This window comes from Diorhabda sublineata, chromosome 1 (assembly GCF_026230105.1).
Source record: "Diorhabda sublineata isolate icDioSubl1.1 chromosome 1, icDioSubl1.1, whole genome shotgun sequence".
Classification (NCBI taxonomy): domain Eukaryota; kingdom Metazoa; phylum Arthropoda; class Insecta; order Coleoptera; family Chrysomelidae; genus Diorhabda; species Diorhabda sublineata.
Genome location: NC_079474.1, coordinates 911,320 through 922,449, shown reverse-complemented (window position 1 = coordinate 922,449; position 11,130 = coordinate 911,320). Strand labels below are relative to the sequence as shown.

Genomic DNA, 11,130 nt, shown 5'->3' with positions numbered 1-11,130 from the left:
AAAATTACCTACAAAAATTGCTTAAATATTAGGATGAAAAGGGTAGAATGAAACCAACATTTATAATATAGGGGGTTATGTAATAGTAATAAAAAAACCTACACACGAGCACAATTCTATACAAATATTCAGTCTGTAATTTATCGAAATTATTAATCTATTACAATTGAAATTATCACAATTAATCATTTAATACTATATAAAAATTTAATGCAAAAAGTAGATATTAACAAACAGAAAAAAAGTTTAAATTACTTTATAATCAATAAAAGTGGAGACACAATGAGACATAAATTTGAAAACAAAATTAATTCCAAAAAAAAGTTTTAAATTAGAAATCTGGATATTAATAAATTTTCTAAAATGTTATGAAACTGTTTATAACATGTTTTTCTATTGGATTGAAAAAATGTTTTGTTTATAGCACTTTGGCTATCAACATTGCACTACCACATGAAATAAAAACTACCGAAATATATTAATACATAGAAAAATAATTTAATATCTATTATATACTACAACTTTTTAATCATTAAAATTATTTACACAAAAAATATGAAGAAAAAAGAAATAATGAATATTTACAGAATTGGGCAAAGACCAAAAAAGAATAATGAAAGAATTGATGAAATTACCCATAAAAAAATTCAATTTCAACGCCGATTCTACCAAAATAAAAAAATTATTAAATAGCTTATTTATGCAATTACAAATTACTGAAAATGTTGAAAAAAAATTCTTAATACCTTCTGCATAAGAACAAAGGTCAAAAACAATAATCTAATCCTTTGAAATATCTACAAAAAAATGAATAAAAACCAAATTTAAGTCTTATTTGAAAAAAAAACAATAAAATTTATTATTTAAAAAAGTAAAATTCAAATAGTCGCCTTGAAACAACAGTGTTCTATTTTGGACTAATAAAAAAGTCTAACGCAATCTTTAAAGCGCGTTTCTTTGGGTGAAGTCCACTGTTTTTAACTATTCTTTGATCTTAAGTGTGTACCAGTGGATCCACGGCCGATAGGACAGTCTACACCTTCTATAGAGCTCATAGTCCACTGTTTTGACTATTATTTAGTCCCTAGTGTATACCAGTCGATACACTTCCTTTAGAACGTGAGGAATAAAAGTTTACAAGTATAAAACACAATGCCCAAACACCATATGGTAGGTAATTAATAGATGGTGAGCCATAACCTTAGGGAATATGTAAAAGACAGGGTTTGAAAATGTTTTTGTCCCAAGGCGATGTTTTGTTAATAAATTTTCATTGTTCTGTTAAGGTTTAAAAGCAATTCATGAAAATAATATAATATTTGGGGCCTATCAATTGTTGTGAAAAGCAAAAATTCAATATATCAATTACAGTATTAAATTTAATTCCAGTTAAAATCCGGTGATACCCCGCCGAATAATTCATCTCACTAACATATATTTACATTTCATTCTCTTTTAACTTATACCAAATAATAATAAAAAAAAGTATAATGGATGTTACACATCACTACAGTTTTGCAAGAAAATGACTTTAAAATCTAATCTCACTTGATGAAAAATTAATTTATAAAATTCTTGAAAAACTCACGAGTTCCTTGTTTACGTATCTTCAATAGCAGGTAGCCAAAAAGCCATGTTTGTACAAGCTGAAGCGAGCATCATGTATTTAGGATTAAACTGAACGCACTGAACTGGACCGGGATGATCAGCATTCAAAACACAAACCTCAAAAGAAAAGATAATTAAAAAATATTCACATTTGTTTGCCCCCGAGTATAATACTGTATCTCTGCTAATATTATATAAAAGGTGAAATAATTATAAAATTTGGATTATTACCTTATAGCCAGTATCTGCATTCCAAACATGAACTCGCCCATCAGTAGATCCACTAAAGATAAACTGAGAATCAGGACTAAAGGACGCCTCAATAGGAATACCTTTATTATTAAGGTGACCTGTGAATGTTTGTAAAGGTGTACCATGAAAAGCATCAATAAGTCTTATTATGGATCCATTTGTACTGATTAAAATAGTTTTACCGTCTCTTGAAAATTTCAAACCAGTCCAATCACATTCTTTTTCTTGTGTCAATTTAAATGTTACAAAAGGTCCCTAAAAATACGTCAACAAATACTTCTTTCTATAATATAGGAAAAAATTACCTTATCGAAAGACCTTAAATCGTACAGTTTAATACTTTCTGAATTTACACCGGCTGCAAAAATCAATCCTTCAGGATCATAAGCTGCTACGGGTCGTCCTGATAAATGCATAAGTCCCTGGCAATTCGGCGATCTTAAATCCCATAATCTTAGAGTTTTATCTAAAGAACCAGACAAAAATGTATCCTCCACGGGGGATAAATTCAAAGAAACAACTTTTTTAGTATGTCCCGGAAAATATCTAATATATTTATTGTCGTGAAGAGATAGATATCTAATGGTGTCATCTATTTTAGTTGAACTGTGAATGGCAGTGTTTTTTGCATGTGTAAAATGTATCAAATCTACTCCGTATTTTTTACTGTTAACCGTTCTAACTTGCGTCCCCTTTTCGCAATCGTAAATAACGATTTGATCGTCTTCGCTGCAAGATATCAACGTCTCTCCCGTCGGTGAAAAATCGATGCTATTTATTTTGTCTGTATTTTCACGAAACACTTTGGCTACGCGGAAACTCCGCACCACCTGATCTACTAATTTCATCTTCATGTGTACGGCCGTTATTTATATTATTATAATAATTAAATTACTTTTAATAGCGTCAAATAAATTTAAGAAACCTCACGTCACAACTTGAACCAAACAAAGGATCAAAAATGGAGGACGAGTTTGATACAGTTGGCACCAAACATGTGCAGAAAAAAATTTACTTATCTCAATCCTACTATACGTTCAAAATTTTATTATTTCTTTAATTAATAATACAAAAAACTTTATGAAAACAAATACCTCTGATGGTCACATAATTTAGGTAATTCTATTTAGTATTGAACATAGATAAATTAATAGTGCTTAGGATGACGTTGGTAAAACTGAAATAGATAAATATTTTTTTACATCATTTATTTCAAATATTTTTTTTTCATGGATATAGTATTAAAAACTTGACCGTATAAATTTGAAATGTGATCAGATACATATTTTTTAAACAATTAAACATGGTAGACAACTTTAAAATTTGCAGTTAGGCTGGATTACAGAATTTATATTAGTTATGAAAAGTCATATTTTTATGTTAAAAAAGAAGGTTTTGAAAAAAGTATCTTCTTTTTTATGAAAAACGAATTAAAAAAAATATTTCCAAATCCGTAAGGAAATAACCCAATTATTAACCTTTCTTCAAAGTATTTTTCGTCGTGGTAACATAACTATTGAAATTGTTACTTTCTCCTAAATAAATCAGATCAATTTTAACCACACCTCCTTTTACTCATAATTCGTGTGTAATAAGGATAGTAGTATATCATTTTTCTCAATATTCATAAAAAATTGCATCATTTAAATAAATTTGAGTTGGATTGAAAAAAAAACGGTATGTTTACATTTTATACAAATACTATGCTTTCGAATCCAATTCTAATTTGTTTATATTTTATTGTTTGGCAATGTTACTAAGAAACATATGTTATATTTTCGGCTTTTTTAAGGTAATCCATTATGGTTGTAACAATGACTGCAAAGGAAGTAAGAAATGCTTATATAGATTTCTTTAAAGAGAAAAACCACACTTATGTACATTCTTCCTCTACAATTCCTTTAGATGATCCGACATTACTCTTTGCAAATGCTGGTATGAACCAATTTAAATCTATCTTTTTAGGAACGGTAGATCCAAATAGCGATCTATCAAAATTAGTACGCGCCGTAAATACTCAAAAATGTATCAGAGCTGGTAAGTTAATACGATATATTACAATCTTTATATTTTAATTTATTATATTTTGTAGGTGGGAAACATAACGACTTAGATGATGTAGGAAAAGACGTGTACCACCATACTTTTTTTGAAATGATGGGAAATTGGTCTTTCGGCGATTATTTTAAAAAAGAAGTTTGTTCATGGGCCTGGGAGTTTTTAACACAAAGATTAAAATTAGATGCAGACAGGTTGTACGTAACATACTTTGGAGGTGATGCGGCATCTGGATTAGAACCTGATAATGAATGTAAACAGGTATATTTAATTATATTCCAAATACTCTTATTAAAACAAATGTTGATTGAGAATTTTGTAGATTTGGTTAAATCTTGGTGTTAAACCATCACATGTTCTTCCCGGTAGTTTGAAGGATAACTTTTGGGAAATGGGTGAAACAGGCCCTTGCGGTCCTTGTTCAGAACTCCACTATGATAGAATAGGAGGTAGAGAAGTACCGCATCTAGTAAATATGGACGATCCAGATGTTTTGGAGATATGGAATCTAGTATTTATCCAATACAATAGAGAAACTGATGGCAGCTTGAAACCTCTACCTAAAAAACATATAGATTGTGGACTCGGTTTGGAAAGGTTGATATCTGTTATACAAGACAAAAGGTATATCTATATATATATATATATATATATATATATATATATATATATATATATATATATATATATATATATAATCATTTTTTTTGTTGTCACATTTTTTGTTTTATGTTTTGTAATTCCTCTCTTAGGTCTAATTACGATACAGATCTGTTTGTACCTATATTTGAAGCTATACAAAAAGGTACAGGAGCACGCCCGTATGAAGGTAAAGTTGGGGAAGATGATAAGGATGGTATAGATATGGCATATAGGGTATTAGCAGATCATGCTAGAACTTTAACTATAGCTTTATCAGATGGTGGAAATCCGGATAATACTGGAAGAGGGTGAGAATTATTGAACAAAATTAGTTGTGGGGGTTTTTCATTTCATAAATTTTAGTTACGTTTTGAGGAGGATTTTAAGGAGAGCTGTTAGATATGCTACAGAAAAATTGAATGCAAAACCTGGATTTTTTTCTACTTTAGTTAATATCGTCGTTGAAATTTTAGGAGACACGTTTCCAGAAGTAAAAAAAGATCCACAAGGTATTTTCTTTTATAAAATATGTATATATATATATATAGAGAGAGAAAGAGAAAAATTCATTTTTAATATTTTCAGCTATCATTGATACTATTAATGAAGAAGAAGAACAATTTTTGAAGACGTTATCAAGAGGTAGAAACTTATTAAACAGAACGATTACCAAATTAGATAAAAATTGCAAAGTTTTACCTGGAGATGTCGCTTGGCGTTTATACGACACTTACGGATTTCCTGTAGATCTAACTTCATTAATGGCAGAAGAAAAGGGATTGAATGTTGATATGGATGCTTACGAAGAATCAAAAAAACAAGCACAGATAACGTCTCAGGTAAGGCAATATTAAATAAAATTTGAATTTTTATTTTTTTTTAATAGATACTTTATAGGGTAAAGGAACTGGAGTAGCAGATACTATCAATTTGGACGTACACGCAATTACGGAACTCCAAAATAAAGGCATACCACCTACTGATGATATCGCAAAATACTTATATGATTCCACAGAATCTCCAAATTCCGAGTATAAGTTTGAACCATGTGAAGCGACAGTTATAGGATTGAGATTCGATAAAAAATTTGTCGAAGAAGTCCATACTGGACAAGAATGTGGAATCCTTTTAGATAAAACTAATTTCTATGCAGAACAAGGTTAGTTTATAAAGAGGTGTTTGTTTATTTTATCTGTTTTATTCATTTTAGGTGGTCAGATCTTTGATACTGGATATATAGTAAAATTAGAAGACGAAAGTGTGGAATTTACTGTAAAAAATGTTCAGATAAGAGGTGGTTATATAATTCACATTGGAAACATCGAAGGAACTTTAAAAAAGGGAGATAAAGTTACCCTACACGTCGATACGGCTAGAAGGAGGTTGATAATGAGCAACCACACTGGTACCCATGTACTTAACTATGCTCTTAGAAAAGTTCTAGGTACTGAAGCTGATCAAAGGGGATCCCTAGTGGCGCCGGATAGATTAAGATTCGATTTCACCAACAAAGGAGCAATGTCAACTGAACAAGTTAAGAAAACTGAAGAATTTTCCAAAGAGTTGATCTCGAAAAACGGCAAAGTTTATGCTAAAGAAACGAATCTAGGTGTAGCTAAAACAATACGCGGACTACGAGCCGTATTCGAAGAAACTTATCCCGATCCTGTTAGAGTAGTCTCCATAGGATTACCGGTGGAACAATTGGAAAAAGATCCTTTCGGTCCGGCAGGTGATAACACCTCTATTGAATTTTGTGGAGGAACTCACGTACAATATGCCGGTCATATTGGAGATTTTGTTATATCCAGCGAAGAAGCCATAGCTAAAGGAATAAGGAGGATAGTAGCATTAACTGGTCCTGAAGCTAATAAGGCTATTAAAAAAGCAGAATTGTTTGATAACAGATTGAATCAATTAAAATCTGTTATTGATAGCGATAAAGATTGCGCTAGATCTAAAGAACACGTTAAGAATATCGTTGAATTAACAGAACAAGTTTCTCACGCTCAAATACCGTATTGGAAAAAAGACGAAATCAGAAATACTCTTAAAAATCTTAAAAAAACTTTGGACGATAAAGACCGCGCTGCCAAAGCGGCCGTAGCTAATAAAGTAGTCGAAGACATTAAAAATTTCGTTAAAGAGAACGCGAATTTGCCAATTTTGATAAAAGAATTGAAGGCTTTCAACAATACAAAAGCTCTAGACTCAGCTCTGAAACAAGTTAGAAATTTGAGTCCGGAAACTTCTGCTTTGTTCTTGACTGTAGACGAAGATTCTAATAAAATATTTTGTTTATCTTCCGTACCGAAAAGTGCCATAGAAAAAGGTCTCAAAGCTAACGAATGGGTCCAAGAAGTAGCTAAACGAGTCGGGGGTAAAGGTGGCGGTAAACCCGATTCGGCTCAAGCTTCGGGAAATAATAGTTTACCGATTGCGAATATATTAGATTTGGCTAAAAAGTTTGCCGAAACTAAACTCGCCTGATTATCGTAAGTCAAAAATTGTTTAATAAATATTTGCAACTTTGTTGTATTTTTATTTTAATTCTTTCCTTCAATTTCAGTTGGAATTTCTACCCCAATCATTTGCACTATTACTGATTGAAGATAATAAAAATAATTCAATTAACCATACGCCAAAATACATACAAGGTCCTGACTTTATGCATAGGTCTAGGGCCTAGGGTCTATGCTCTGGGAGGGCCTAAGGACCACATAATAATAAAAAACATCATTTACGAAATGGATTTCTTTATAAAATATAAATTCGGAAAATCAATTAAAAGATCATTAAAACAAATTTTATCTAAAACTTCAAACTCAATAAAAATTTGTTTCCATGCAGAAATTTCTTTTTTAAATCAAACTTTATAAAGTTGCAAGGGGCCCCACTCTATTAAGTCCTATGACCCTCGATTTTTAAAAACAGCACTGCAAATATTATTTAAGAACATAAATGAAACTACACACACATTAATTTATAATAATAATAATATAAAAAATTGTATGTTTTAAATTTGACAAAAATATTTACCGAATCAACAATTTCCATTAATTTTGTGTAATTTCAAAGACATTACAATGTACGCTACATTCATTAATCCTAAATAATTGGGATTTCAAATTGCGGCAAGCACATAGGTCCGAAGTGCCCCCAAAGATGTTCTTTGAAAAGCCAGTTAGTCACTTTAGCTTGAAACTTTTGATTTCATAAGGCTTGCCCAAGTATTTGAACCACACTAGGCACTCACAGATGACGTGGTGTGCAGTTTTATCTTCGTCCGCGCACTATCATCACTCTGGATCCTTCCATTGTTATAACTTGAAGTAATATCAAATTCAGTTAAAAAAAATTACTGTACATTTGAAAACTTTTATTTGGATATTTACACAATTGATGATTAGTATTGAAATATGATATTAGATAATATAAAAGTGATATACAAAAGCTGATATATGAAAAAACAAAACTTTCAAAAACCACTTTTTTTCATATAATTTCAAATATCACCTATAAGCTTTTACGTATCCGCATCTCTTTTAGTCAACTTTTCATATATCACCTTTGAAAAGAGTTCATGTTAACGAAGAATTTTGAGACCTTTCATTTTTTGAGATTTTTTTCCTTTATCACCAGACGTAGATGATGATTCTCTGCTATCAGTAGCCATAACTTCATCAGTTCCATCAGACCTCTCTTGCAACTGGGTCTTTAATGTCTTTTTAATGTTGACTATTTCATTTTCTATATCTGCTTTGCGTTGCATAGATTTATTTTTTTCTGAATTTGCTCTGCGTATTTGGTTTTCTACACAACTTAGAACACCTAAAAATTAATTAAAAAAGCCTCGAAATTGTTATAAAATAATAAATAATTTAACAAACCTTCACAAGCTGAACACCAATCTTGGAGACAATTACTGATGATATTGATATCTTCTGCACGAATATCTCTTCCTATAGCATAATCAACTTCGAGTTGACTATTCTTTTGATCTAATTTTCCATGTATAATATCTGCGTAGATAGCTTCTATAATGAGATCTTCCAAATCTCTCACATTTTTAATATCCAATTCTAGAAGTAAAGTACTGTAGGGTATACATTTAGATTTCATAGCTAATGTTACGATCGTGAGGTGCTGTAATTTTTTCCTTTGCGCTGGAGTTAATTCTAAAACTTCATTTTGATTAGCCAAGTAATCTTTAAACGTGCCGAAAGCGAACAATTCCAACGTATTGAAATATTTTTTATCCGTCGTCGCTAATTCCAAAATATTCGGCATATCTAGAAGTTCACCAAATACGTATACTCCCGGAGCTTCTAAAACTTGTTTGACTAATTCCGCACACGCCGCTCCTTTCGTACATTTTGCCAAAATTACAAATTGTTCCAAAACCGAACCTGACAGAGGACTTTTATCAACGACCATTTTGATACTTGTAAATAAAATTTGAGGTTATGTGATCTAACCAAATAGATTTGTAAGTAAAAAAGTTTTTAAAACTCTAATAAATTAGCGGTTATTTTAATTATTCATTTTATATAATGTATAATTAATTTTGTAATAAGTCGCTAAATCTTACTAAATAGCACTATTTTCACACAATATATCCAAAAAATTATTACATATGGCTACGTGGAGTTGCCACGCTGATCAAATTGATTTAATGAATTAATTTCTGTTGGTATGAAAAATCTTTCTTACAAATAAAAAAAAAAAGAATTTTAATTTATCAAACATGATTCTTTGTGAAATAGTGAAAGTGAAGTGAAATAATCGTGAAACTAGTAATTTGGAGATTTAGCAGAATCTATATCAGGAGGTAATTATGTATAAATTAAATGTGGCAACGTGGTTTCTTTTAATCTTCTGAAAGTAAGGTTATGAAGGATTGTTTATTATTTGTGTTTAAGAAAAGTATTTGTATAATGTTTAATAGATTTAGTTTCAAGATTTTACCAAGCGTTTGTAGGTTTTCTCAAAAAGTAGCACAACCGTTAAGAAGTAAAAAACCTAAATCATCAACATCCACTGTAAGTATATGTATAACAAAAAAAAAACAAACTTTAAAAGTTTGTAATTATAGATACAAAGTTACGTTGATATCAAACACCTCAGAGTAGTCGGTGGTAAAGGAGGAGATGGTTGTATTTCGTTTCTTTCTGTATTTGGTAACGAATTTGCCGGTCCGGATGGAGGAGACGGTGGCAATGGAGGTCACGTAATTTTTCAACCGTCTGAAGACGTGAAAGACTTGAGTCGAGTTCCAACAGTAGCTCGAGCTAACAATGGAATTAACGGAACTACTAAGGATTGTCATGGAAAAAATGCCGATCATTGTTCAATTAAAGTACCCGTAGGAACAATAATTAAAGATTCGACTGGTAAGGTGGTTGGTGATTTATCACATCCAAGTTTGCTATTTGTAGCGGCCAGAGGCGGTGCCGGAGGTAAAGGAAATCACTACTTCATTTCTGATACACAACAAACACCCCAGATTTGTGAATATGGAGCTCAAGGTGAAGATTTAGAATATACTATTGAAGTTAAAAGTATGGCCCACATTGGACTGGTAATATGTTCTATATTCTTTAGTTCGAATTTTTAAGAGGATTGTTTATAGATAGGTTTCCCAAATGCTGGTAAAAGTACTTTATTAAGGGCCATTTCGAGAGCCAGACCTAAAGTAGCACCTTATCCATTTACTACATTAAAACCACATGTTGGAATAGTGCAGTACGACGACTACGAACAAATAGCAGGTGATATAACAAACTTTGTATTCATATTTTGTTTTTATAACGAACATTTTGTTTTTCAAGTTGCCGATTTACCAGGTTTGATACCAGATTCTCATAAAAACAAAGGATTAGGAATTGAATTTTTGAAACATGCCGAAAGATGTACTGCACTCTTGTACATAATTGATATGTCAGAACCGGAACCATGGCGACATCTTGAAGTTTTACAATTCGAATTATCACAGTTCAACGACGATCTTAATTCAAGACCACAATTGGTAGCCGCAAATAAAATAGATGTTCCAATAGCAGAAGAAAACGTAGAGGAATTGAAAAAAAGGACTGATATACCGGTTATACCGATTAGTGCTAAATTGGGTACTAATGTATCATCACTTCTAAGGGAAATTAAAATTATTTATGATAAAGAGAAAGAAAATAAACAGTGATTATTGTAAAAGCAAATGTTTTTTCTTCGAGTAACTAATACTTCCTTATTAATTTAAAAAAAATGTCACCAGACTAATGAAAAATCTTTGGTACTGTTATATTTTTAGGGTACGTTCGCTGGTCGATTATTTCACCCCTACTACCCCCGAGCAAAAACAATTTTGAAATTGTGTATGCAATCGGTCCCTAAACCGATACAGAATTTGACCTGGTATGTATTTGGAAGTGTATTTGATTTATAAAGATGGTATGTATGACTCCCTTTGTTGCTGCAATACTGGATAAACCATTGTTTATGAACTGTTAATCCCAATACTGTGGGATATTGGAGTTCAGTAGTGTATTTACACTTAAGAGAATGTGGATAGAG

The 11,130-nt window shown here is 31.2% G+C and overlaps 4 protein-coding genes across 4 annotated transcripts; 2 read left to right on the top strand and 2 right to left on the bottom strand.

The window, feature by feature from the left end:
* Nucleotides 1–59: 59 nt before the first annotated feature.
* Nucleotides 60–3,039, bottom strand: LOC130449000 (WD repeat-containing protein 82). The gene is made up of 3 exons (XM_056786635.1): nucleotides 2,166–3,039; nucleotides 1,840–2,115; nucleotides 60–1,725 (listed from the first exon to the last, which is right to left on the bottom strand). Exons 1-3 carry the CDS (start codon nucleotides 2,712–2,714, stop codon nucleotides 1,600–1,602), a joined length of 951 nt encoding a protein of 316 aa, XP_056642613.1. The 5' UTR covers nucleotides 2,715–3,039; the 3' UTR covers nucleotides 60–1,599.
* Nucleotides 3,040–3,094: 55 nt separating this feature from the next.
* LOC130448981 (alanine--tRNA ligase, cytoplasmic) lies at nucleotides 3,095–7,095 on the top strand. The gene is made up of 9 exons (XM_056786618.1): nucleotides 3,095–3,537; nucleotides 3,653–3,897; nucleotides 3,953–4,179; nucleotides 4,241–4,542; nucleotides 4,671–4,868; nucleotides 4,924–5,069; nucleotides 5,146–5,399; nucleotides 5,458–5,719; nucleotides 5,771–7,095. Exons 2-9 carry the CDS (start codon nucleotides 3,663–3,665, stop codon nucleotides 7,048–7,050), a joined length of 2,904 nt encoding a protein of 967 aa, XP_056642596.1. The 5' UTR covers nucleotides 3,095–3,537; nucleotides 3,653–3,662; the 3' UTR covers nucleotides 7,051–7,095.
* Nucleotides 7,096–7,924: 829 nt separating this feature from the next.
* On the bottom strand, nucleotides 7,925–9,242 carry LOC130449013 (COP9 signalosome complex subunit 7a). The gene is made up of 2 exons (XM_056786647.1): nucleotides 8,451–9,242; nucleotides 7,925–8,391 (listed from the first exon to the last, which is right to left on the bottom strand). Exons 1-2 carry the CDS (start codon nucleotides 8,995–8,997, stop codon nucleotides 8,147–8,149), a joined length of 792 nt encoding a protein of 263 aa, XP_056642625.1. The 5' UTR covers nucleotides 8,998–9,242; the 3' UTR covers nucleotides 7,925–8,146.
* Nucleotides 9,031–10,791, top strand: LOC130448990 (mitochondrial ribosome-associated GTPase 2). Its single transcript, XM_056786626.1, has 4 exons — nucleotides 9,031–9,602; nucleotides 9,656–10,141; nucleotides 10,193–10,331; nucleotides 10,392–10,791. Exons 1-4 carry the CDS (start codon nucleotides 9,453–9,455, stop codon nucleotides 10,757–10,759), a joined length of 1,143 nt encoding a protein of 380 aa, XP_056642604.1. The 5' UTR covers nucleotides 9,031–9,452; the 3' UTR covers nucleotides 10,760–10,791.
* Nucleotides 10,792–11,130: the final 339 nt, after the last annotated feature.